We start from the raw sequence: 24,458 nt of genomic DNA, 5'->3' as shown, positions 1-24,458 counted from the left end.
CCAGAGAAGCGTGATTGGTCACTCTAGAGAACATGTCTCCACTGCTCTAGAGTCCAGTGGCGCCGATCTTTATCCCACTGCATCCCATGCTTTGTATTGCACTTGGTGATGTAAGGCTTGGTTGAGCTGCTCGGCCATGGAAACTCATTCCACGAAGCTCTCTACGCACTGTTCTTGAGCTAATATGAAGGTCACATAAAGTTTAGATGTCTGTAGCTATTGACTCGGCAGAAAGTTGGCGACTTCTGCACACTATGACCCTCAGCATGAGCTGACCCCACTCTGTGATTTTAAGTGGACTATCACATTGTGACGGAGTTGCTGTTGTTCCCAATTGCTTCCACTTTGTTATAATGCCACTAACAGTTGACCATGGAATATTTAGTAGTGAGAAAATTTTACGAATGGACTGCACAGGTGGCAACCTATCACAGTACCACGCTTGAATTCTCTGAGCTCCTGAGAGCGACCCATTTTCTCACAAATGTTTGTAGAAGCATCTGCATGCCTTGATTTTATACACCTGTGGACATGGAAGTGATTGGAACAACTGAATTCAATGATTTAGAGGGGTGTCCCAATACTTTTGGCAATATAGTGTATAAGCTGCCGCTCGCCTTGTTTTGGCATCAGCTGTTTTGGTATCCCTCTACCTCCCCAACTGCACTGACATAATATAGGCATCTCAGTACTCATTACTCATTAGTAGACCGACTGGGCGGTATATCTAAGCTCGAGTTAAAGCTGCTTCCTCGAGCCCCTTCACCTGTGAACAGCAAGCCTAATACGCTTAATCCTATTAGCTTAAATATTATATGGGCAAACTCATGACATCTTTTTAATGGCTTCTTAGCTGTTTCTCAGCAATAAGATATATAATAAGATTTTTGTATCTTGTCTAAAGTTTTGAAAGTCTATAAACATCAGAGATCTCAATATGAATTCAAACATTTCGGTAACACTTTAGTTTAGGGTCCAATTCTCACTGCTAACTAGCTGCGTATTAGCATGCATATTACTAGGATATGGCTGTTTATTAGTACTTATAAAGCACATAATAATGCCTTATTCTACATGATCATATTCTACTTCCCTTAATCCTTTAACAACTACTGCACTAACTATTAATAAGCAGTAATTAGGCGTTTATTGAGGCAAAAGTCATAGTTGAACCCTAAAGTGTCACCAACATTTCACCTCAAATTCACCCAAACCCAAATCATCTGAGCAATCATTCAAAAGTTTTCACCTGCATTTATTTAATTAAAACGCAGTAAAAACAGTAATATTGTAAAATATTATTACAATTTAAAAGCTCAGCATCATTACGGCAGTCTTCAGTGTCACATGATCCTTCAGAAATCATTCTAATATGACGATTTGATGCTCAAGAAACATTTTTTATTATTAGTGTTGTGCTGCTTTATATTTTTGTGGAAACCCTGATTAAGTTTTTTTTTTCTTTTTTCAAAAGAATATAATTAATTTGAAATAGAAATAATTTGAAACATTGTAGATGTCTTTACTGACTTTTTAAAATTAATTTAATGTGAATGAAAGTATTAATTTCTGAGATAATTCATACTTAAATGAGACACAATTTATGATCTTATGAAGAGCAGCTTGTAAGCAATGACACTTACTGACCGATTAATATGGTCTTCTACAAAAATCCCCTCTAAACACTTATCCATTACCCATAATACATCACATAAAGCTCACAATTAAAAACACAATCTCCAACACTAACCCTCTGTGTTGGGGTAAGGGTGTGTGTGTGAGTGTGTGAGTGTGTGTGTTTGTCTGTGTTCAGTGAAGCATGCGAGTCTGTCTCTAATGTTGACATGTGTAATGATAGGAGAGTGTGTACAATAGGAGTCATTCTAAAGAGCTGGAGCCACACACAGAGAAATCACACGTACATGCGAGGATCTCATCCAGATACTGTCCTCACAGACCTCACACACACACAGACTTACTCACTCAACAACATGCTCATGGACATTTCTTCTGCCCTGAATCACTACCACACACACACTCACTAATTAGTGTCAAGTCAAGCACTGTTACTGCTGCTCATACATCAGGTTAGTGTGTATTAAACTTCAGCACCGTTTGCTGGACATTAATGACACCTCAGATCATCAGGTCTCACAGAGATGGACTGTACTTTGGTCTTGATTCAACTTTGATCCTAAGCAATTGACTGGAACTCTAAAGTAAAGAGTCATGAACATCTTTAGTTCTGCAAGAAGTCACACTTTAGTTTAGGGTACAATTCTTACTTTTAACTACGACTTTTGCCTTAATAAACTCCTAATTACTGCTTATTAATAGTAAGTTAATTATGTTTAGGTATTGGGTAGGATTAAGAGATGTAGAATATAGTCATGCCAAATATGGCATTAATATGTTGTTTTATATGTATTAATAAACAGCCAATATCCTAGTAATATGTTAATAAGCAACTATTTCATAAGGAAAATTGGACCCTAAACTAAAGTGTTAGCACATTTTCTTTCTTTGAATATTGTGACAGATAAAAGGGAGTCTCATGCACTCTCTTTTATGAAAATGAAGACACATTTCATATTGAGTTGCATATACATAAGGAAAAAAACTTGCCCAAACGTTGTTCAGTATTTTAGGGGGGAAGGTCTCACTAATTTACACTATTGTTCCAAAGTTTCGGGTCAGTCAGATTTTTTTTTTAAAGAAATAAATACTATTATTCAGCTAGGATGCCTAAAATTGATCAAAAGACAGTAAATGTTTCAAAAAGATTTCTATTTCAAATAAATGCTGTTTTTTTTAAAGTTTCAATTCATCTTTTTATTCATCATGAGAAACAAATGCATCAGTTTCTACAAAAATATGAACAAGCACACCAGTTTTCAACATTGATGATAAATATTTCTTAAGTGGCCAGCCATCATATAAGAAGATTTCTGAAGGATCATGTGACACTGCAGACTGGAGTAATGATGCTTTGTAATGATATTTTACAATATTACTTCTTTTTAAAACATAACTCTTACCGACCCCAAACTTTTGAACGATAGTCCGTATTGGATCAGATGATTTGGGTTTGATGGAAGACTGGAATAATAAAGCTGAAAATTCAGCTTTGCATCACAGGAATAAATAATGTATAAACAATATTTTAATGCATTTTTGATTAAATAAATGCAGCCTTGGTGAGAAATCTAATGATAGTGTATGTTTAATGATTACACTATTTATTATAAAGCAAGTCAATTAAAGATAAAGATCTTTTGATTCAAGTACAACCTCTTGTTGTATAATACTTTCTTTTATAGAAAAAAGATGTAATGAACAAGGAAATCCCCTTGAAACAACAGTTCAAAAATCAAAATACATAAAATGAACTGCACTGAAACTGCATACTGAAAACGTTACAAAAGTTATTTAACAACACGTCTGCTCACTCAGTACGGTTTCTGTTAAACTTCAGCAGCCATTGACTCTCAGATCAATAACAAACGTAATGTCAATCAAACCTCACTGAGCCTGACATTATTTGCATGGCTTATTCCACAGCATGGAAAAACACACGATAGGCAAAGATGCTCACTCGTATCTGTCCAAAACATGTTTTCATCTTGTCTAAGGATAGATCATGTCTTCAGCAACATCCACTCAACTTAAAAAAATACAAATCTAGTGACTCCCAACACAAACATGAAAGCCACAAAGGAAATGTTGATGCTCTTACAGATCAGTTACGAGTCTATAATAACACACAAATAAATCAGTAGTTAACTCATAGTAGTTAATAGCAGTAATTTGATAGCAGTTCATTTGGCCTGAGAAATGTTTGAGGTCATATTGAAACTTTACAAAAAGTTAACATTAGTTGATGGATCCCACTTTATATTTGGTGGCCTTAACTACTATGTACTTACATCAAAAAATAATTACAATGTACTTGGTCATATTATATTGCAAAACACTTTTGCTGATATTGAGGTGGGATACGGGTAAAGTTAGAGACAGGTGTGGAGGTGTGGGTCAGTTTAAAGGGATAGTTAACTTTACCAAACCGTTACCGGAGCCATTGACTTCCATAGTATTTTTTTTCCTACAATGGAAGACAATGGCTCCAGTTAACTGTTTGGTTACTGACATTCATCAAAAAATATTCCCTTGTGTTCAGCTGAAGAAAGAAATTCATACAGGTTTGAAACAACTTGAGGGTGAGTAAAGGATGACAGAATTTTCATTTTAAAGTGAACTATTCCTTTAAGTGTAAAGTTAGGGACAGCTGTGGTGGTATGGGTCAGTTTAAGGGTAGGTTATATGTGTAAGGGAAGTATCAACAGTGTAATTATAAACTTAACTATATAAATTAATTGCAGATGTAATTATGTGCAGGTATTTTTTTTAAATGTAAAAACATGCATGTACACAATAAGTACATTGTATCAAATTATTCATTTAAATGTAAGTACATAGTAGTTAAGGCCACCTAATATAAAGTGGGTCCTTTAGGCTGTTTTCACTCTTGGCTCCTCTTTAAAAGAACCAAACTCAGACTCCTTTAAGGGTGCTTTCACACCTGCCTCATTTAGTTCGGTTGAATCGTACTAGAGTTCGTTTCCCTCTTTGGTGCGGTTCGTTTGGTCAAGTCTGAAAGCAGCAATCGCACTCGGGTGCGCACCAAAAGCGGACCAAACAAGCGTACCGAGACCTCCTTGGAGAGGTGGTCTCGGTACGTTTTCAAACGAACTCTGGAGCGGTTTGTTTGTGATGAGAACGTGATCCGACCTCGAACAGAACCAACCGCAAAAGTACTGATCATTTTTGGACTAAACCAGCTGCCGTAGTTAGCTGCGCTGACCTGTGCATGACATTATTACCTGATAGATCGTTGGCAATATTTTTCGCGAAGATGAACATGTCAGTTAAGAATAATTAATGCATGCCTCCGCTTGAAGTGACGAGTGATGCGCGCTCGCCGTCTGCAGTGCATTAGAATGTTGTTTTCACGTCGCATCTGCGCTTCATTATAGAAATGTATTGTTTGCATACTGTGGTTAATACACACAGTGTAGTAGATTATGGCCAGGGACAAAACTGGCCCGTGCAGTCGTCTCTCCATAGTGTTATTATAGTTTGCTGGCTTTGCCTCTTCTGTTGGAATTTTTCCACCCGCAAATTCTGACCAATCGAAAAGCAGTTTTGGAAATACGCCATGGCCAATGAGTGATGTGGATGTTGTCACGTGCCTGCGTTTTGGTTCGTTTCAACTGGTTCGAACCAAAGCAATCAGTGTGGTGTGAAAAGGAACCAAAAAAGCTGAAAAATGCAACAATGTATAATTGTTTGCCCTTGGTTCGGACCAAATGAACCGAACTAGAGATGTGAAAGCACCCTAAGTGGACCAAGAAGTGAACCAAGTGAAAAATGACCCGGTTCTCTTTACGCTCACACTGTCCCTGTCCCTGAAAGAGGACTCAGATCCTTTTTGGTTCCTTTTAGTAGGAATGTGGTCTCAGACCCCTTTGTGTTCAGACTGTTGCTTTGTGGATGTAGTCCAGTTCAGTGTTTGATGGCTGACCCTACGGCCTTCAACATTTGATCCCATTCACCTACACTGTTTGTTCCTCTGTAACCAATATATTTGTTTGTATTATTACTTTATGACAGTACAAATGCTGTTGTATCAAGTAGTTTATCTTAAAAAATTGTGTATATATATATATATATATATCACATGTCCACCTTTGTTACTAACATTTGAATTGTTTTCCTTGATTCATGTTTATTTTATTGCAGAAGGCAACGATAATATCAGCAAACAAAAAATAAACAACACAATAAAATAATAAAAGAAAGATGCAAATTAAATAAACCGCTTTAAATTTTCCAGGTAAAGTATAGATATGCCTAAAAGCAGCATTCAAGTAAGAAATGGAATAATCACTTGGAAAAAAATAAAACTGCATATTCTTCACTGTATGAGGAACTGCATATTCTCCACTGATTCTTTTATTAGGCTAATAATGCAGATGTTTACATTCACTTAAGACAAAACCACCTGTTTATGTGAAACTTGTGTGTTTTTGACGCTTTGAAATAAATGCAATAAGGCGCTAAAGATTCAGTTTATTTGTGACAGCTGGCTTCTGTGCATGTGCTAGGTGTGTGTGCTCGTAACACCATTTTAAACTGGTAAGGCGCGCAGCCGCCTCAGCGTCCAGCGTCTCAGTTCGGAAGCGGTTGAAATTGCAATTAACTAGAGTGTATGTTGTGAATGAATAATTTGTTGAGATTTGTCAGAAGAATCAGCCGCGACGAACAGGCGATTTGTACGGTGACATCTGATGACCAAACTACATTTGAATTTTCGAACAGAAAATATCAAGGAAGCCCAGAGCGGTTTGTGTTCAGACTGCGTGTTTTTAGTGAACCGTAAGATGAGATCGAACCGTACCCAGACCACCTCCAGTGATGGTCTTGACTTGGTTTGCTTTAAAGGGGTCTGAGATCGTTAGGAGTGTTCACATATGGGCCTAAAATCACACGAACCGTGCTCAGACCCCTGAAAAGGAACAAGTGTGAAAACACCCTTAGTTTATAAAAAAAGGTTCGTTCATTGTTGGTTAATGTTAGTTTGTGGTGAATTAATGTTGAGAGATAAATGATTTTAAATAAGGATGCGCAATATATTGCCACAATATCGGTATTTTCCAATAATGTTATCGTTATCGGCCCAACAAGAAAATGTGGCCGATATATTAAAGCCAATAAATAGTGGATTATTTCCTTCAGCTGAGACACTTCAGATGTGCACTGTTCACTATGATGGTTTTGAATTATAAAATATGATTGGAATCACTTCTGTCATATAGCAAGTCTGTCATATAGGCTACATAAAATCATAATTGTGTGCTTGGGACATGGCTTTTAATGGTGAGATGTTTTTATAACCAGGCTCTCAACAATTATATTTAAAAAATGGATTAAGATTTATCTACCAATATATTGGTTATCAGCTTTCAAATATAAGGAATTATCGGTTTCAACCAAAATGTAGAAATGAACATGAACTAAGATGAATAAATGCTTTAGAAGTATTGTTCATTGATAGTCCTGATGTAGTTAACTAATGAATTCCTATTTTAAAGTGTTGCCATATTTTTTTGAGCACAACATGATACATTAAGATCTGAAATCTAAGCGGAGGTTCAAATGTGAAAAGAGACTTGTGCAAAGTCTAAATTTGCTCTTCATTCTGTCTTGGAGGAACAGTCGAGATATTAGAGATCTCATTTGTGAAATCCTATGTGCATCCTTAAGAAAACCAGCAAACAGCAGCTAATTATAAACAAGCAATCGGGTTATTTTCGCCACATTATGCAGCCTGTCACATGATAAATTATCTTCAATAAGCCATTGAAAACATATAACAATAGTTCATATGAGCACGCTGAAAGGAACCGTAAGCACATGCCTTCAGTCACGTGTGGCGGCCGCTGCAGTCGCTCTGGGAGAAAAGAGGGGGTTGTTTGCTCAGAGAGAGCGGCTGTGTTGGGTTTGCTCGAGTGGTAAACATGCAGTAAAGCACCTGCTGACCGCATACTGACAGACCGGTGTCAACCCTCTCGGCTCTAGTGTGGGAGAACCCGAATGAGGCCGCCTGGCTGTTTAATCACAGCTAATTGTGAACAACTGGCCACTTTACGTGTGTGTGTTCAAGGCAGACCCTCGATCAATATCCCTTTGCTAATGTTCACATTCTGCCATTCTCCGTAAACATTGGCTGATGTGCAAAGGTTTAATGAGGAGATCTAATCCCAAACAGCCTCAGATGGGCAGCAGAAAGACTTTGCGCCTCTTTAAGTGCCTAAAGACTGATTGACAGCGTGTTGATACTCTCCTGATGTGGCTGTTTTCAACACAAATGTTTCTTGAGCATAGTAGAATGATGTCTGAAGGATCATGTGACACTGAAGACTGAAAAATGTGGCTGATGGACTGCTGGTCGAATGAGTTAGTACCTGGCTGCGGATCTGTCGGCTGGTGCTGGGAGTCAGGTAGTTGTGCTCCAGATACCACGCTCTCTCCTGGTACACCAGACTAGTGCCGTGAAGAAGGCAGAACTGTAAGAGAAAAAGGAAAGTATGCAATAGTGCAACAAAATAAGACACAGAGACATATTTTAACACATAGGCTGGATTTGCACATCTTGCATCTGCATATAAGTAATGCATACTTGGGGGTTACTCTTTACTTGAAGCTCCTAGGTATAATGCATTATACATAAAAGTATTATAAAAGTATTCATAATGCATGTTATAATGCATTATATTGTTTCATAAATAGTATAACCAAAGTTAAAATTCATTACAATATTTGCAAATTTCTTGTTACATCTGAAACTGGCTGTTTGTCATGCGTTATACAGTACTTTCTGAAAGTGTAACAATGAATAGGTAAGCATTATATATATATATATATATATATATATATATATATATATATATATATATATATATATATATATATATATATATATATGCACTATAAATTAGTTTTTACAAAGCATTACAATTAATAATTAATGCATTAAAAATACTTATATGAGTAACACTTTAAGACTTGAAGTTAAGCGCAGTGTGAAAATCCCTAATGTACTGTGAAAAGTGATATATAAATAAACTTCAATCGAATTGACATATCATAGTATTACATATACTAAATATTACATATACTAAAAGTACATCTGGACAATATTACAATTATTCTGGCCAAGAAACACCAGAAATGACAGGAAAGGCACATCTGAATGACATGACAAGTGACCAACTAGAGCATAATGCTTGGTTTGATTCCCAGGGAAAGCAAGAACTGATCAAATGTGTGCATTGAATGCAATGTAAGTCGCTTTGGATTAAAGTGTCTGCAAAATGCATAAATGTTATTATCTCTCAAGGTACTTAAAGGACCGCTGCAGTCAATCATTTTATCCTTTAAAACTCGTATTTGATCACCAAAATGGCATATTTTAATGTGTTTTCTTGTGAATACTCAGCCATGTTGTTGACTTGTGAATTTGCACATGGTTTGTCTTAAAGCATATTAAAAGCATCACATCGACATTTAAACAAAATTAAAACCTTGATTTCCACCACAGGGGACTTTAATATTCCGACTATTCCTGAGAGAAATGGTAAAAATAGTAAAGGTGTTATGCTGGTATGTGGTTCCGAATTCAGCATGTGTAAAATTAGCCAATCACGCCCGTACTATTATTTTGTGCACGCCGCCGTCTGAGAGCATTCAGAACTAGAACAATGCAAGGTCAAATAAATGTGAGTGGAAAGATGCTTTCTGACCCCTGTATGTTATGGTATTTATTTTCCATATCTTAAGGACCCTACAAGCTGTAGGCCTCTTTACAAGCGAGCAGCTTGAGTGAGTACAGGATGTCATACAGAACATGAAGGGGATGGAAAAACAGTAGCGGTACGAGCTAATATCTCTTCTCCACAGAGGTGAGGTAGCAACCAAACCACCCAGCTACATCAAAGAGCTGGACAGGAAAAAACAGAGCATGCAAAGCAATCAGTTCTAAAGTATGGACACTAAGATGAAGAATACAACCTCTGACCTCACAGCAAACAGCGGTCAGCATGTTCACTAGATGCACCATATCATCTTGTTTTTTAATTAACGCTGGATCAAAGCAATATAAACATACTGTAACGCAAACGTAGCGCCGTATGATCTCTCTCGCTCTCATTTGTGCTTTGCTTTCTTCCTCTTATGCAAACCAGAGAATCGATGGCTTATCGCAGGGCTATTAAGTTTCTTATCAGTCCATGCTGAACAAGGGTTCGACTCAGATGGAAGTCACCTGGTTAGCATGTCAGCTTTGGGAACTGAAACCATGCGCATCACGCACAATCATGAGAGTGACTGAATCGTAATTATTAAAAGCTTAAAGACCCCAAGAAATGATTTGACAAGTGTAGTTTCCTTTCCTGTTTTGAAATAAGGAAGTTGGGAACAATAAATAGCCAATACGCTTTGGGTTACGTCACAGCCATGAACTGTGATTTGCTCAAGTGTTTAATGTTGTTTACATGTCTATGTGGTGTTTTTAATATGCTATAAACAAGCCATGTGCAAATTCATAAGTTGCTGAGTATTTTCTCTTTGAAACGACAGTGAACCAAAGACAGTCACAAACTATGTCAATGAGAGGTTGTCAACAAGTGGATCTCCAGAGCTGGTGTGAGTGGAGGCGGGGCTCATTTGCATATTCATAGAACCGTGCATACTAAATGAGACGAGGTTGTAGAGTTACATTCAAGCTATTTTAAGGCATGAATAATTTTTTGGAATGAAAAACTTAAATATGATCAAAGATGAATTTTAAGGGATAAAACTATGCCAGCGGCTTTTTACCAAGTGTAAATAGCAACTAAATTCTATTCACACTCTAAGCGATTTTTCTTAGCGATAGATGATATTTACACTGTGCAAATAGCTGTAGATGCTATTTACTGAGCGAAAACGTGATAGACTATTTTCATCTATATTTACATCATGTAAAAGTAGCAGTTCTTTGCAATATGTGTAAATAGTACTTACATGTAATTTATACTTTATTTTGCTCTATTTGCTCCTCAGTATTGTTGTACGTTAACAGGATGCAATAATACCAGAGAGTAAATTATTATTTTTATTTAAATCATTACATGGATGCCGCCGTAAAGGGACACTAAAAGCCCTCCCTACACCTACCCTTAACCCTACGTAATAAATGCTTTATTATTATTAAGCATTTCGTTTGGCACTTTATTTCCACATTTAGAACATTTTCTTAATTTTTATTGAAAGTAAATGTGATGAGAAAAGAGAGAAAAGCAAGCTCTACAAAATGTGGATTCGAAACAGTGTTGATTGTGTCAAAACAATGATCCATTTGCCATTTGCTTTACTGATTGTGCCACTGAAGACGTTAAATCACAAACGGTTTAAAAAAAATGTTTGGCACAACCAGACATTGTTAGGCGGAGCAAATAGCACTTGCCGACAAGGCATGCTATTTGCACTTGGTGTGATAGACACTCCGTAAAAACTATTGACTACGGGGGGACTTTAAACTAAAAGAATATTACTTTGTGTGTGTGGGTGTATATCTGCTGTTAAAAATGACTTAAAATATAAGTAAGGAATAATTTACTTTTGTCCATTGAATTATTAGAAAAAATGCACACTCGACGCAAAGCAGGTGTGCATTATTTTCTAATAATGCAATGGTTCAAAAGTCAGTTATTCGCTTATACTACAGTTACCAAAACTTCAAGACATCGTTCAGATGTTGTATGTTACTTAAAATGTTTTTCTCAAAGGTTTTTGTCCTTAAAATGCTTGTGTGTAGGACTAATTTCTTACACATCTAATCACAAGCCTCCATTGCTAATTCCAAAACGTCATTTATCGGAGGCTTAAGCCATTGACAGCAGACTAATACAGTTGTTAATGCAGTTATTAGAGAGAGAGAGAGAGAGAGAGAGAGAGAGAGAGAGAGAGAGAGAGAGAGAGAGAGAGAGAGAGAGAGAGAGAGAGATTAAGTGTATGTGAATTACCCAAGTCTGCATCTGTTCGGCAGCAGCGTCTCTACTAATAGCCATGAGTTTACATGCTTCAAGAACAACACCTTTATTACCTCACTATTGAGAAATGTCATGTAGGCTAAACTATTTTACTGATAAAACCGTCAGAGCAACGCTGACAACACGTTTCTGTGCGAGTGTGTGTCCATACTGTGTGTGTGCGTTTGAGTCGGAGAGAGAGCATGTGCTTTCCATACATAATACAACTTAATTTTGTGGCAAAAACATGGAAATATTTTTTCACTTTTATGCTATTGTTTACTTTATTTGTTTGCTTGTTTAATGGGTCTGTGGGGTTTGGGTCTTTTGCTATTGTTGGCTGTAAGGACCTTTGAAATAATTGAAATCATTTGGCATAGTGATATGGAACTGTAATGTAGGGCTGTGTGGTATTGAAGAAAAATGCTTTATGCAATACCTTGTTCAATAATGTGGTATTCGATAGGCAATGTGATATTGCTTTAAGTGTGTAAAATCTATTTAAAGGGGTGATGAATTGAGAAATCAACTTTCCCTTGAGCTTTTGATATATACAATTTAATGGTAATATAAGAATATTCTGTAAGTTTCAGAGCTGAAAACTTCCTTGTTAGTCCAGGCCCAGAAAACGATCACGTTTGCATTTTGACGTCATCGACTGACAAAACACTCCTTTACAGAATAATAAGCACATCTAAATCAGTAGACCCGCCCACCGACTCATCAGATCACGCTAGCCAGCAGCAATAAACATGCCGGAGAAGATAGCAAGATATTGTGGAAGAACACAGTTGCTGAATATGCTTTCCTTGGATCCTATTATTAGGAATGTGTGATACTTCATTTATTTTTAAAGGACAACTCCGGTGAGAAATGAACCTAGGGGTAATTAACAGATGGTTACAGAGTAGATCGTTCTCTGGGATGCTTATAATGCTTGTCTATGGGGCACAGGGTAGACACAGGGTGGTAAAATTAAATCGCTAGTTAATACCACTAACAAGGCTCAAAATAGCCTCACACTAACACGGTAGCATAATGAGGGTCCCCACATGCAAACCAAAGGATTGAGAACTTTTTAAGAGTACAAACAGTTTAATAAGAAGATACGTTGTAAACATAGTGCCTTACGCGTTCACGGACAGGCGCCATCTCGAAAAACAGTCTCGATGAATCGATTCACGAGCGCTGTTCTAAGTGAGCTGGTCGATAGGAATTAAGTTTGTGAAATGTAATAACATGGACATTTTTATTTTTATTTATTTATTTTCTCTGTTGTGTTCAGTGTTTTCTTCCGGAAACAACGGACCATATGAGATTCCAAGTCACAGTTCATCACTTAGCAGAGCTCTCGTCGCTCGATGAGTCGAGACTGTTTTCCAAGATGGCGCCTGTCCGTGAACGCATAATGCACTATGTTTACAACGTATCTTCTTATTAAACTGTTTGTACTCTTACAAAGTTCTCAATGCTTCGGTTTGCATGTAGGGACCCTCATTATGCTACTGTGTTAGTGTGAGGCTATTTTTAGCCTTGTTAGTGGTATTAACTAGCGATTTAATTTCACTACTCTGTGCCCCATAGACTAGTTTTTTATAAGCTAATCTGTTTTTAAAGATAAAACTCTTTACATTCAATTTTCATAAAAAAACGCATCCCAGAGAACGATCTACTCTGTAACCATCTGTTAATTATCCCTAGGGTCATTTCTCACCGGAGTTGTCCTTTAATGAAGTTCCAGCTCACGTGGGGAAGACAATGTACGTGTCCGCAATCGTTTCATTTAACTGCAGAATCGTTTGTAAACAAGTCTCAGGTGCTGGATTTACAGACACAATGTTGTGCTTTCAATAACGTACACATTTGACAAAGTTGAGGTAGCCTATTAAAATCATTAAGATAACTTATATAGTGATGGGCCGATTTCAAAGCGAAGATTCGAACGGTTATGAATCAGCATATTGATTCAGGATTCGGATCGCTTGTCAAACCGGCAAACTGCTGAAATCACATGACATTGGCGATCCGAATCATGAATCAGTTCGCTGATCCATAATCGTTCAAAGGTTTGTTTTGAAATCAGCCCTTCACTATACAAGTCGTTATTTTGTTTTTTTTGCGCACAAAAACTATTCTCTGTGCTTCATAAAATGATTGTAGAGCCGCTGTAGTAACGGGCTTTGTAACGACGTCTTTAGTGCCTTTTTGGATCTTGAGAGAGAAAATGACATTGGTGTCAATTAAGGCCTTTCTGAGCCATCGGATTTCAACAAAAATGAGGGGTCTCCGGGAAAAAATGAAGTTTGGGGGGTAAAATGTGTGTTATTTTGGCAAGGTTGCCTGCTAAAATTTGCACTCATGGGTCTATACGTCACATAATAGTTGCTTCAACCCGCGGACATAGAAAACAACCCGCAGGAAAAAACGCAGACTTGGCAACACAGTGCAGTCGAGCTCTGTTGACATTTGACAACTAACGTAATGTGTCGCTTCATTGCTCTGATTGGTTGTAGATCTATCCAATTGAGGTCTTTCCTGGTTCGTTTGAAACACGCCCAATAATCACAGCCCAATGGAGCAGTGAAAGACTCATATTCTGACTAGAGTTGGTCAGGCTAGTTGCACTGCACTCTACTAAAAACTAAAAACACTCAGTGTATATCACACAATATTCTGTAAGTATTAAGCTAGTATTCCATTCAAAAGGTGTTTATCAACACAATTTACACAGAAGCATAGCTAATGCAATCTTGAAACACAGATTGAAATGTCAAACTGAGGTAGGATGACAGGTCTCGTGTCTCTTCAACGCAACAGAAGTTTGAAGAAACAGGTGGAAGTGAGGTTTTCCTGTTCCTCACTGGCGCGCTTTGTCTCTCGATCACAGGACTGGTGTGACGGCACACCTCATGATCTGCCAGGAACGAGGTCATTATCTGAGATTTATTCATGTTAGCTGCTCTCTAGAGGGCCTGACAGCTGCTGTCAGCAGGTCTCAGATCGGTGTGGTCGGTTCTGCTCCGCCACTCAGCTGCTAATCTGATACTCATATGACTGTAGCACATCCTGATACTGCACCTATTTTAGCTGTGTCATATCACTGCCAATTAAAGTTTAAGTGTGACTCTGAGCCACACTGAATGACTGATGCAATCTTTTAGTTTAAAGCTCTGCCACAAAAAACCTGAGATGAATAGAAAATTTACGTTTACTCACCCTCATGTCATTGACAACCTGCATGACTTTCTTTCTTCTGTTAACACATACAGAGATCTTAGGCTGAATGTTTACTCTGCTCTTTTTATACAAAGAAAGAGAGACGTTCAGGGTCCTTAAAGTGGTCATGAACTCCATTTTTTATTGTTATTTTATGTTTTGTGGGGTGCACAGTATGATTTTTACATCAAAATTGATCAGAATTTAGAAATGACATTTTTTCCTACCCTGATTTTAACCTCTGATTTGAATGCTCTGATTGAAGGGACGTGTCTGCTGTGAGACTTCAGTGGAAACGCCCACTGCTGTGATTGGCTGCTGTGAGACTTCAGTGGAAACGCCCACTGCTGTGATTGGCTGCAGAGAGACTTCAGTGGAAATGCCCACTGCTGTGATTGGCTGCTGTGAGACTTCAGTGGAAACGCCCGCTGCTGTGATTGGCTGCTGTGAGACTTCAGTGGAAATGCCCACTGCTGTGATTGGCTGCTGTGAGACTTCAGTGGAAACGCCCACTGCTGTGATTGGCTACAGAGAGACATCAGTGGAAACGCCCACTGCTGTGATTAGCTGCTGTGAGACTTCAGTGGAAACGCCCACTGCTGTGATTGGCTGCTGTGAGACTTCAGTGGAAACGCCCGCTGCTGTGATTGGCTGCTGTGAGACTTCAGTGGAAACGCCCACTGCTGTGATTGGCTGCAGAGAGACTTCAGTGGAAACGCCCACTGCTGTGATTGGCTGCTGTGAGACTTCAGTGGAAACGCCCACTGTTGTGATTGGCTGCTGTGAGACTTCAGTGGAAACGCCCACTGCTGTGATTGGCTACAGAGAGACTTCAGTGGAAACGCCCACTGCTGTGATTAGCTGCTGTGAGACTTCAGTGGAAACGCCCACTGCTGTGATTGGCTGCTGTGAGACTTCAGTGGAAACGCCCACTGCTGTGATTGGCTGCTGTGAGACTTCAGTGGAAACGCCCACTGTTGTGATTGGCTACAGAGAGACTTCAGTGGAAACGCCCACTGCTGTGCAGAGAGACTTCAGTGGAAACGCCCACTGCTGTGATTGGCTGCTGTGAGACTTAAGTGAAAACACCCACTGCTGTGATTGGCTACAGAGAGACTTCAGTGGAAACGCCCACTGCTGTGTAGAGAGACTTCAGTGGAAACGCCCACTGCTGTGATTGGCTGCTGTGAGACTTAAGTGAAAACACCCACTGCTGTGATTGGCTTTGATTTACTGACAATAAATAATTTTGAGAGAAAAACATCTGACTGTAGGTAGGCCTACATTAATCATTACATATCAGAAATCACTGTTCACTGGTGGTTTTGGTTAACCTGATGTGGTCATACTCATTTCTAGTCAGAATATGAGTCTTTCACTGCTCCATTGGGCTGTGATTATGGGGCGTGTTTCAACCGAAGCAGAAAAGATGTCAATTGGATAGAGCTACAACCAATCAGAGCAACGAAGCGACGCATTACGTTAGTTGTCAAATTGTCAACAGAGCTCGACTGCACTGTGTTGCCAAGTCTGCATTTTTTTCCGTGGGTTGTTTTCCATGTCCGCGGGTTGAAGCGACCTCAATTATGCGAGATATATATATATATATATATATATATATATATATATATATATATATATATATATATATATATATATATATATATACATATACAGTGCCTTGCGAAAGTATTCGGCCCCCTTGAACTTTGCAACCTTTTGCCACATTTCAGGCTTCAAACATGATGATATGAAACTGTAATTTTTTGTGAAGAATCAACAAGTGGGACACGATCATGAAGTGGAATGAAATTTATTGATGACATTTTAAACTAGGGATGTCCCGATCAGGTTTTTTTCCCCTCGAGTCCGAGTCATTTAATTTTGAGTATCTGTCGATACCGAGTCCTGATCTGATACTTCTATAATACATAAAAAAAGAATAAAGAACAGTGAAAAAACGCACCAGGATGTTCCTTTTTATTTTATTTTATTCACCTTATTGTAACACTCAACAACTCTAACAAATAGAGCACTTCTGTGAGGCAGCTTGAACAATCAAGTAATAAATAACATAAATTCTTCACTTTTGGATTTTAGTGCAACAGTAAATATAAAAAAGTTGCGCAGAGCAGGAAGTACAATGGCGAACCCATACTCAAAAGCACACCCATACTCTCACAGATGCAGAACAATTAATTATGTTGGTGTGAAATAAACAGTTATGGAAATTAAATTAAATTAAATAATTTGCTCCCAAAAAATCCTGAAAAAAGTCTGTTAGTGCCTCAGTGACAACTTCACTCAGAGAAGACGCCGATCTCAGCTGTCTATCATGACGTCACACAGCCATTTTTATAGCATCAAATAAATAACTAAAACTAAACTTACTTAAAAAACGAAAAATCTTTTGGTTGACATGTAACCGACAGCAGTAAAGGCTACTGCCCCTTTAAGACCTAATGGAAGGCTCTGCGTCGTCTTTCTCGACTGTATAAAGTCCTCTTAAGGCATATTCAGACTATGTCTGCTTGGATACTCATCAAGATGGACATGTTGACACTTCTTGTGTGAGTTGGTCCGTTTCAGCGCAAGACTTGAAAGAGAACTCAATATTTGCGCGCTGTGAGATGAGTGCGCGCTTTCGGATGATCCACAGAGACAGATCAGCGCGCGTGCTCTCATTCGCGTCTTCTGGCGAATATACCCGGGGGATGACTGTGAAAATGACTACTCATATTCGAACATACGGCAGCACTCGCATGAATTGAACAAAGTTTACACAGATACCGTTTTGCCCACGTTTTTCTTTTATTAGCGCTGTTGTAATGCATCACTGAGGAGCCAGCACGTGTATCCATCTACAGAAACATACATAAAGCATTATTTTCAATTTACAACCCATATTATTGATGCGTTGTGAGATGAACCGCGGTGCAAGTGTGCACCTTTCACACTGCACCCCTGCTCACCTCACCCAAGAATATACATATATATCCGAGTCCTGATGGGGATGTAACGTCCGATTCCGATCGAGTCTGAAATCACGTGATCGGGACCGATTTCCGATCACGTGATCGGATCGGGACATCCCTAATTTTAAACTTCTTTAACAAACCAAAAACTGAAAATTGGGCGTGCAAAATTATTCGGCCCCTTTACTTTCAGTGCAGCAAACTCTCTCCAGAAGTTCAGTGAGGATCTCTGAATGATCCAATGTTGACCTAAATGACTTATGATGATAAATAGAATCCACCTGTGAGTAATCAAGTCTCCGTATAAATGCACCTGCACTGTGATAGTCTCAGAGGTCCGTTTAAAGCGCAGAGAGCATCATGAAGAACAAGGAACACACCAGGCAGGTCCGAGATACTGTTGTGGAGAAGTTTAAAGCCAAGAGGCCCATGATCACTCTGGATGAACTGCAGAGATCTACAGCTGAGGTGGGAGAGACTGTCCAAAGGACAACAATCAGTCGTATACTGCACAAATCTGGCCTTTCTGGAAGAGTGGCAAGAAGAAAGCCATTTCTTAAAGATATCCATAAAAAGTGTTGTTTAAAGTTTGCCACAAGCCACCTGGGAGACACACCAAACATGTGGAAGAAGGTGCTCTGGTCAGATGAAACCAAAATTGAACTTTTTGGCAACAATGCAAAACGTTATGTTTGGCGTAAAAGCAACACAGCTCATCACCCTGAACACACCATCCCCACTGTCAAACATGGTGGTGGCAGCATCATGGTTTGGGCCTGCTTTTCTTCAGCAGGGACAGGGAAGATGGTTAAAATTGATGGGAAGATGGATGGAGCCAAATGCAGGACCATTCTGGAAGAAAACCTGATGGAGTCTACAAAAGACCTGAGACTGGGACAGAGATTTGTCTTCCAACAAGTCAATGATCCAAAACATAAAGCAAAAACATATCCAGGTGTTAGAATGGCCAAGTCAAAGTCCAGACCTGAATCCAATCGAGAATCTGTGGAAAGAACTGAAAACTGCTGTTCACAAACGCTCTCCATCCAACCTCACTGAGCTTGAGCTGTTCTGGAAGGAGGAATGGGCAAAAATGTCAGTCTCTCGATGTGCAAAACAGAGACGTACCCCAAGCGACTTACAGCTGTAATCGCAGCAAAAGGTGACGCTACAAAGTATTAACTTAAGGGGGCCGAATAAATTTGCACACCCAATTTTTTATTTTTTTATTTGTTAAAAAAGTTTGAAATATCCAATAAATTTTGTCACTTCATGATTGTGTCCCACTTGTTGTTGATCCTTCACAAAAAATCACAGTTTCATATCATTATGTTTGAAGCCTGAAATGTGGCAAAAGGTCGCAAAGTTCAAGGGAGCCGAATACTTTCGCAAGGCACTGTGTGTATATATATATATATATATATATACCCAGGAATGCGAATTTTAGCAGGCAACCTTGCCAAAATAACACACATTTTACCCACCAAATGCCATTTTTACACATAATCCGTACATATCAAACGATATGTAACAAAGCAATAGTGACAGTAAAAACCTTTTACTCACATAAGCGTGTTGTGCAGTTTCTGTCGGATCCAATATAGAAGGCATAACATAATTTTTTTAATTCTCTGTAAATCCAATGCATCGACTGTTTTTCCACAAGCTGGCACTACACAACATTCTGCATTCTTTAAAGGCATGTTTATTGCTTATTTGCTTGATCCAGTGTTAGCGTCACATCTATTATTTACCTACTAATACTTATAATGTTCAACTCAGTGGGTGGGGCTACTGAACTTGTATCACGTCAATCGTCAGAGTGTAATAATTTAGGGTCTGTGATGTCACTAGCCCATAAATAAGATCGCTGTAGTCTCTACCAGCCATTTGTTGTAGTCCTTAAAAAGTGATTTCTGTAATAGTTAATATCTACTTTTGTCGTAACTTTGCAGATGATGTTTAGATGCACTACACGGTCTGTTTTACACTGGCTGCTCAAGCAGAACTTACAACTTACCACAGTGAAAACATTCTGCTGAAGTTTTGCTTGCAAAGTTGGTTCTGATTGTTCTGCTTTTTCAGAATCCGTCTCTGATAAGGTAAAACTGACCACATTATTAACTGTCTTTATAATTGTTTTGGAAGCTGAAGCTTGCGATTATGGTTGTTACATTTCTGACACACGCTTGAGGTGTTAGGCCAATCACAACGCACTGGGTCAGCTGGCCAATCAGAGCACAGTACACTTTTCAGAAGAAGGGGCTTTGTAAAAATATGTAAAAATAATGTATTTTTTAACACTAAAGCATATGATATTACACACAATACACAATATAATGATCTTTGGAAATAGCATCATGTTTCAAGTCTTGTCACAAATCTGGTTGAATGGCAGGAGTCATGTATGTATGGCAGATAAAATAACTAGGCAATATTTGCTGCTTTCTCGTTTTCTGAAGCATTTTAGCCAAGGAGAGAGAAGCAACGTGCACAGAGAGGAAAGGGCTTGAATGAAGGATAAGGGCATAAAATATTAGAGGATATAGTGCCAAATGATCATCACCCACTGCTACAGTTTTCATTTTGTCTCACGGTCCGGTTGGAACAAAGCCAGGGTCCAGAACCGGAGAGCAGGCCACTATTTGAGGATGCCTGTTCCAGGTAATTACTTGGCCGCTACCATTTGGTTCCTAAGGTGTTTTCATTTAGATAATTGGTTACTGGCCCAAGTCAAAAGATGTCTCTTAGGAGTCTGAGGGTTTAAGGGTGGGCTGTTTTGACTGCAAGCAACCACCCAGAACACCAAAGGACTGTGGTGATGAGTTTTGCATGGGAAGCGCCACTCACGTTTTCTTGCAAAATGTAAAAGTGCATTGTTATGCTGGCTCCTCACACTAATTTAGCCCCTTTCTCAGAACCATGACACAGATGTAAGGGATGCAGTTTGTTATGCAGCCTTTTTCCAAACACGTGGTCAAGAGTGGAATCCTCTGAAATCTCCCTGCAGCGATGAAAAGCGCAGCTTATTGTTTTTTGAGTGGGCACAAGGCTGTTGTTGCTTCTGAGAACTTTCCATTGGAACCCGACTGATGAGTCAAAAGACAAAAAGAGTGTCATGTGCCGCGGCAGACAGAGCAGAGCAGAGTGCGCTTCACACATACCTTGGTAAGCAAGGCATGGTCCTCTTTGATACGGCACTCTCGAATGGCAAAAGCAAACTGCTCCAGGGTCACTGCAGAAACAAAATAAGATTTATTAAAATATATACAATATTATTAGTAAGATGTATAAAATATGAGTTATTTGCATCAAAGTTCTGTTTATACCTGGCATAAAAATGTGTTTTGGTCGATCGGATCACAAGTAGATAAGGGAGACTCATTCTCGTTTACACCTGCTGTTTTAATGCGTCTCTTTTGTTCACTTTTAACAACTTCTATTCTGATTTCTTCAAGGGGAGGGTCTATTGGAGGATAAATCTATGGGCTTTTTCAGATCTTTCAGTCTACTGGATAAAATAATCCCTAAAATCAATTAACATATGAGTGCACCGAAGACAACGCAAAAACATCCGCTTTAGTTTCTGCTCTGATAGCCCAAAGACACGCCAAACGCTTTGAGTGTGTGAGAAATCAGGAATGGTGAGAGAACATTGTGCTTGGTACGTTTTTCATCTTCAAACCAAACTTGAGTCTTTATCCGACAGTTTAAATCCTGTTTGTCTAGCACACTTCACAATGTTCATGCGTTAGGTCAGGAGGTGGAGAGTAGGTGGTCTTTTGTGGCTGTTTGAACGCATTCGACCACATGAGTGTTTACACTATGAACGCGATGCATTTTCCGCTACCTCTGGGAGTTTTCGAAGTTTTTCTCCCTGACCGTTGAAAGGAAATGTGCCTGAGAAGCAGCGCTTCTTTGATGCACCAAATTTGGCTGCAGATATTTTTTTTATATCTACTTGAAAGAAGAAAGAACAAAACAATATCATTCAAATCATAATATTTTACACTGAGCTAATGTGAAATTGCATTCTAGAAGAAACAAACTGTACCAAAAAGGTGATGAAGCTCTTTTAACTAAAATGTGGGACTTTTAATCCTACAGACACATTATTGAGAATAAATGCTTATTCATCTCTTTGATCAATTCATTAGCTCTGCTTTTTAAACTGGGGAGGAAGTCTTGAGTTTTGAACTTGACAGTACATTGCCATAGTGCATTAAGCTCTTTTATCTAAATAGATGAAGTAAAATTTGATGGCTCATGATATGAGCCCTTTAAAGCGGCTTTGTTTGTTTAACAACTTGTTTGCATTCATATTTTCCAGTGTAAAGAGATTGTTGCGTCTGCAGATTTCATCTCATAGTTTTAATGGACAGGAATGCTTGTTGTACAGTGCATGTGACTATATTTCTGGTTTTTCAAGCACCGTGCAATGTAAAAAAAAATATTCTGTGATCTGTGGCTGCTACAATGCGTTAAAATCTTATGTTTCAAGTCAGTAATAAAATCATAAATGAAAGCCAAGACTAGAACACTTGTATAAGGTGTGAATAAAAGCCCCTCATCTCAATGTTATCAGCCCCATCTCAGAGAAAATTAGCGCATGATCTCTCTGTGTGTATAAGTGTGTGGGAGGAGGGTGAGAGAATGGAAATTTGCTATCAGGGGAGGAAAATATATCTTGACACACAAACCCATGTACACACACACACACACACACACACACACACACACACACACACACACACACACACACACACACACACACACACACACAGCATGTGGAAATACTCAGAACATCAGAGGCTCAAAATGCACAACACTTCTCTGTTGCTTTCTGAGCGTAAGAGAATCAGAAAGTCAAAGGGAAGCTGAACCATGTCTTTAATGATCAAAGACGTGTGGCGAGTTTATAATCTGCACGGGCACATGAATCACCTACTTTAAACCTTTAAACAATGTTTTCAAATGCACATGCAGTATACTGTGCTTGTGTTTAGGACACGTTTTAGTGTAAAATAATGAGAAGTAATGTTTTGGGACTTGTTGCAACAGCAAAAACAAGGGGACAAAATGTCCACTTGGTTAAATACTAAAATTGTGAGAGAAGTTAAGAGAAGTTGTCGGGCTGCTAAACGAAAATGGAGAAAAACACGGTTAACAGTTCATTGCAATGTTTATAAAGAAGCAATGACTGTATATAACAAAACGCTACTTTTTGCAAGAATTAAAAAAAAAAAAAATCTGTTATTGATCAGCTACTAAATACAGCTCCCATTAATCATGACTTTTCAGCATCAAAATGTGAAGAATTTGCACAATTTTTTATGGATAAAATATCATCAATAAGAACTAGTATTTCCATCGAACGGAATATAGCTGATAAAATATATCATAGAGATGAAACTTTCTGAGAATTTACTTGCATAACATTAAGAGGTTGTTACTGCTTGTAACTCCACTACCTCATGCGTTGACCCTGTACCTACAACTTTTTTTAAATTAGTGTTTGACAGTGTTTCAAGACATGTCTTGTATATCATAAATAATTCTCTTCAGACTGGCTACTTCCCTGAGGCCTTTAAAACAGCTATTGTAAAACCTGTGTTGAAGAAACCTAATCTGGATGGTAATGTCCTGGCTAATTTCAGACCAATATCTAACCTCCCATTTATTAGTAAAATACTTGAAAAGGTAGTTGCAGCACAAATAAGCTCCTTTCTTTTTTGAAGAAAATCAAATTATGGAGGATTTTGAGTCTGGTTTTAGAGCGTACCATAGTACAGAAACTGCCCCTTACAAATCTAACCAGTGATTTGAGAATACATTTTGACAAAGGTAAGATCTCAATTCTAATTCTTTTAGACTTGTGCAGCGTTTGATACGATTGATCACGATATCTTAATCAATCGTCTGGAAAAGCTAGTAGGTCTTTCCGCTAGTGTATTAAACTAGTTTAAAACATGCATTAGGGAGATATTTTATGTTACATTTTGAGAATATATGTCTGAGAAACATGAAATTCTCTGTGGAGTCCCACAAGGAAGCTGCCTTGGTCCTCTATTGTTTTCATTGTACATGCTGCCACTTGGTGACATCATCAGAGAAAACAAAGTGTGTTTCCATGGTTATGCTGATGACACACAGCTCTATATTTCTGTCGAGCCAAATGATAATACAACTGTTAGTTCTATTATTACCTGCCTCGTGGCAGTAAATAATTGGATGAGTAATACATTTTTTTTAATTAAATGAGGATAAGACTTATATTCTACTAGTTGGCCCAAAAACCAAGAGAGAAATGCTGCTCCAGAATTTAGTCAAATTGACCCCATGGATTAGACCGGAGGTGACAAGCCTTGGTGTCATTTTAGACTCAGATCTAAGCTTTGACTCCCATATTAAGAAGGTGACAAAATCTTTGTTTTTTCATCTAAGAAATATAGCTAAAATAAGACCATTCTTAAACCAGAAAGGTGCAGAAAAAATAATCCATGCTCTTATCTCAAGTAGATTAGAGTATTGTTATGCACTTTTTACAGGTCTCCCTCAAACAGACTTCAGCTTATTCAAAACTCAGCAGCTCGGTTATTAACCAGAACTAAAAAGAGAGATAACACATAACACCAGT

General features: G+C 38.4%; 1 protein-coding gene across 2 annotated transcripts in view; it reads right to left on the bottom strand.

Annotated features, from left to right (window-relative positions):
* The window catches only part of acoxl (acyl-CoA oxidase-like), a 73,884-nt gene that overhangs the window by 10,515 nt on the left and 38,911 nt on the right, over positions 1-24,458 (bottom strand). For both annotated transcript variants that reach the window (XM_067421949.1, XM_067421950.1), the window contains exons 17-18: positions 20,986-21,056; positions 8,025-8,126 (exon numbers count right to left, since the gene is read on the bottom strand). In XM_067421949.1, coding sequence (XP_067278050.1) covers positions 8,025-8,126; positions 20,986-21,056 — 173 coding nt within the window. The remainder of the gene's footprint in view (positions 1-8,024; positions 8,127-20,985; positions 21,057-24,458) is intronic.

Source organism: Pseudorasbora parva, chromosome 17 (assembly GCF_024679245.1).
Source record: "Pseudorasbora parva isolate DD20220531a chromosome 17, ASM2467924v1, whole genome shotgun sequence".
NCBI classification, from domain to species: domain Eukaryota; kingdom Metazoa; phylum Chordata; class Actinopteri; order Cypriniformes; family Gobionidae; genus Pseudorasbora; species Pseudorasbora parva.
Note: the sequence above shows the minus strand (reverse complement) of the source record. Positions and strands in the feature narration are given on the sequence as shown.